The 4,338-nt window shown below is 41.6% G+C and overlaps 1 protein-coding gene across 1 annotated transcript; it reads left to right on the top strand.

The window, feature by feature from the left end:
• Positions 1-376: 376 nt before the first annotated feature.
• Positions 377-3,357, top strand: myl13 (myosin, light chain 13). The gene is made up of 5 exons (XM_035171612.2): positions 377-556; positions 1,916-1,943; positions 2,338-2,487; positions 2,675-2,848; positions 2,939-3,357. Exons 1-5 carry the CDS (start codon positions 455-457, stop codon positions 3,043-3,045), a joined length of 561 nt encoding a protein of 186 aa, XP_035027503.1. The 5' UTR covers positions 377-454; the 3' UTR covers positions 3,046-3,357.
• The last annotated feature ends 981 nt before the right edge of the window (positions 3,358-4,338 follow it).

Here is a 4,338-nt window from a genome sequence, read left to right on the forward strand (position 1 = left end):
CATGCAGCATTGTGACATTGTAATTTAAACAAACTTCACCCCCTCCTCCTGTCCTGCAATTACCAGCCGCCACAATTTACTGAACAAGGTCATCAGTCTGGGATAAGGGGGGGTTACACAGGGTCACACTTGTGTTGATGGAAATAGCCCAATTAACCGAAGGCTCCAGGCGCTGGCGTTTCAGCTGATATAGTTTTCCATCATCTTTATCCCAATGATGTACACACACACACACACAACAACCTTTGTCTTAAATAGAAGCACAAAGCCATATCCTTTTATAGTCCTCCCCCCATTGTTGGCAGTCTGCTTGGGCATGGACGGAGGGGGGTGAAGATGACCCCTGTGGACAGTGGATAAAGGGACCTCACCTAATGGGCCACCTCCAGCTGCAGTGTGCTGGATCCCTCTGCCCAGTCAGTCCTCCCCTCCCGTCTCCACAGAGCTCCTCGCAATGGCCCCCAAGAAGAAGGAAGAACCTAAACCAGTGGCCCCAGTGGCCCCACCGGAGCCTGCACGCCCCAACACCCCGGAGTTTGACCCCACATCAGTGACGGTAAAAATTACACAAACAGCCACATTACGCTATAATGAGGAGGCTGTGAATTGAATTTGGACGAAGAAAGTGTTTCAAATCTCTTAAATGACTCAGACTGGATATAAAAATGTATCTCTATGAAGTTGTTCATGAAAATTGTGAAATAGAAAATCATCTTTCTTATATATACACATATATTATTCCTAGTAATGATGACATTTCAAAGAAACTGTTTTGAAAGAGCATCAGAGACCCCATGTGACCTAAACTTGGCAGTGCAAGCAGAACAGGTCTGTGCAGCCATCTGAGTGGTCAATCTGCCCATTTGTACAATATGAATCACTATTTTTTTTAGAAGTTAAGGTTTAAACGTGCATTTAAAATGGAAATGTACAGTTAAGGCAGCTGTGACTTCATGGTGAGCTGCAGAGGGAAACTATAGCTGATACCACACATCATGGAAAGATCTTCTGCTGACTTGGCCCCTTCTCAATGGATGAATGTTTTCCTGGTCGGACGAGCAGCCATGTTACAATGGAGAGCGGTTAAAGCCACAAAATATGATTTTCATTATGTCGGGGGTACAGCAGACCACCCGCACCATTCCTCTGAGGGCGAGGAGGGTGGAAAAACGGAGAGGAAGAAAAATACGGATAATTGGATCCATCGCCATCCATCTTCAGGCGGGCTTAGATAAGTGTTTAGATAATATTTTGACAAAGCTTCCAGGAGGGAGTGGGGTTTGTAGACATCCAGACATCATACAGAGACCGAGGGCACTATCTGATGGGATTCCAACACATACACAGAGTATAAATAGTCAATATTTGTCACGGGTGTTGAGAATAATGATCATTTTTTTAGCCTAAGAATAACACGTTTAAATGGGCGTGCACGGCAGATTGTAAAACCAAACCGACACACTGACACAGAAGCTGGTTAAACTAAAGAAAAACATCTGTATTGTGGTAATCTGACCTAAATTTCAAAAAGCACATGTTTTAATTAAATGCAATTCTAAATCTAAAGCATGTGGGACTGTGTTATTCGTCAGCTTTTTATTTTTTATATATTCAACCCATGAAATAAGCAACATACATGATCACCAAGGTTGTGAATTACTGACCTGGCCTGTATTTATAATACCAGAGATGCTTTCACACATATCGCATCCAAAAATAAACTCGAATGAATCGGACAGCAGCAGAAAGACGAGGGGCCAAGGTCACCGAGAAGTAACGTCCAGTGATGAGAACAGATGCACGCTGTCACTCGAGCTGCTGGCACGATGAGGTCGGAGAGTTTTGAAAATAACAGTTGTTATCTGGTGTTTTTCAACTCATTTCCTCCTCCTGTCAATGCTTTGTCTCCTTTCAGCTGGAATTCACCCCTGAGCAAATTGAGGGTAAGGCACAAGGTTGTTGCACCATTTGTGCTGCATGGACTGCGTGCTATTCATAGATGGGTTTGTGCGATTGTGCTCGCCATTAGAGTGTGTGTGAGAAATGTTCAACAGCAGCTGACGGTTCAGGGCTATGCTATTATTTTCAAAACAAACGCCCCCATCCGAGTGGATCCCTTTGACCCGCATGTGTCAATCAGCGTCGAGTCAAACATCTTCAGGTTTGAGTGTTTCTGGCTCCGTCTTTAATGGAGGAGCCTTTTTATCTGAGGCTTGTCATTGAGCATCATCCCTACACAGGCAGCATCTTCAAGGCCTCTCCTCAAAAAGCTGCGTGCACTCACAACGAGCTGTGGAGAATTCTGGAGAAGTGAATGGCCTTTTTTTGTGTTCACAGATTTCAAAGATTCTTTCCAGCTGTTTGACAGGACTCCAGCCAACGAGATGAAAATCACTTACGCCCAGTGCGGTGACCTAATTAGGGCTTTGGGCCAGAACCCTACAAACGCAGAGATCATGCACGTCCTGGGGAAACCTAAGCCTGAAGGTTGGTAGCGTGCACCTCACGATACTGAGGGATTCCCCTGTATGTGTGTTAGGGTTAGGGTTCCGTGCCAAATGTGGGTCCAGCGTGCGTTGAATACAGAGAAAGATTCAAATAGATTCAAACAGCAGCCTGAGTTATTTTTGACTTTGGTAAAAATCTGCACTTTTCATTATTTTCATTTCCACAGACATGCAGACCAAGATGCTTGACTTTGACCAGTTCCTCCCCATCCACCAGCACATCTGCAAGAGCAAGAACCGTGGAACATATGAGGACTTTGTGGAGGGTCTGAGGGTGTTTGACAAGGAGGGGAACGGCTCAGTCATGGGAGCTGAGCTCCGGCACGTTCTGGCAACACTGGGTGAGTCTTACCGCACACAGATGTCTTTTTTTTTTAATGCTGCTGTTAATGAGAATTCTCACTGAGTGGACTTGTTTTTTTGACTTTCAGGTGAGAAAATGAGGGAGGACGAGGTGGAGCAGCTGATGCAAAACCAGGAGGATCCGAATGGATGCATTAATTATGAAGCTTTTGTGAAATACATTATGGGATCTTAAAAAGGGTCCATGTGTGTCAGCCTTGTTGTCACTGTGGTGCTACATCACTCTGCCTCATGAAATCTATATGTGTGTAAAATGAGTGTGTGTGTGTCCTTCACTGAGAATATAAACACTGGATTATAATTCAGGTTTGTGTGAATCCTATCATGTATATTTCTCATTTCCATGCTTCTACAATACATCTGTAACTCATCAATATATCTATTGACTACTATTTATTTTAGGATTGTGTTGATGTGGTGCACACACTCCACACTGCCCCATGTTCACACTGTAGATCCTCATCAATAAATAAACACATTTGATGGAGTTCTCCTCTTTTTTTAAATAATCCTCCTTTGCTGGAGTTAGAGTTATGAAATAAGGAGGAAGGCAGCTTCCCGTGCACGTGTGACTGTCAGGGGACCCCAGGGTAGACCCAGAACATGCTGGAGAGACAACAGATCTCATCAGACCTCGGAATGCTGCAGGGTCCCCCAGGAGGAGCTGGAGGATGCTGCTGAGGAGAGAGATGTCTGTGCTGCCTTGTCTAACCTGGCAGCTGGTTTGATGGATGGATTAAAAGAGGGAACAAGGAAAGAAGACAGCTTTCCATTGTTTTGATTCCTGCTTTTAATTTAGGACAGAACTGAATCACAAACATTATTATAAATCAGACGTATATTATTATATTTAATATAGATATAATTTCCGTACTTAAAAGTTATTTATTTTTGTCTGTACCCTATAGTCTGGGTTAAGGGCAGAGGAAGTCGCACCATGTACATATTGTTAAGGCCTATGAGGCTAAGTGTGATTTGTGAATATGGACAGATAAAATTGATATAATTTAAATAAAATATGTAAATAACACTATTATATTCTTATAATAATAAGAAAATGTGTTTAAAAAAATGTATTACATTACAATAAGTACCTCTGGCTATACATGCATAAAGGCGGACTTTATTACATTTAAGTGTCTTCAATTGAGAAGATACAAATATTAATCAACTATATATATTAATATATATATATATATTAATTATTCTGTTGCTACCTAAAATTGTTGTAAATACATGAAAATGTTGTTCAACACAACTTGTGAAAAAAGTTTTGTGTTTGTCATTTTTAACATGAAACAAATCCAATTAATTATTGCATTGTAAATATTGTAGGATCATCACAATATAATAATTGAAAACCTAAATCAAGGGGGAAAAAATAAGAAAAGATATTTACTATAGGGATCCATCAATGGATATGGAAATATGAAAAATAGTTGTATTTCCTCTCATGGACCACTAGATA

This window comes from Hippoglossus stenolepis, chromosome 11 (genome assembly GCF_022539355.2).
Source record: "Hippoglossus stenolepis isolate QCI-W04-F060 chromosome 11, HSTE1.2, whole genome shotgun sequence".
NCBI lineage: Eukaryota > Metazoa > Chordata > Actinopteri > Pleuronectiformes > Pleuronectidae > Hippoglossus > Hippoglossus stenolepis.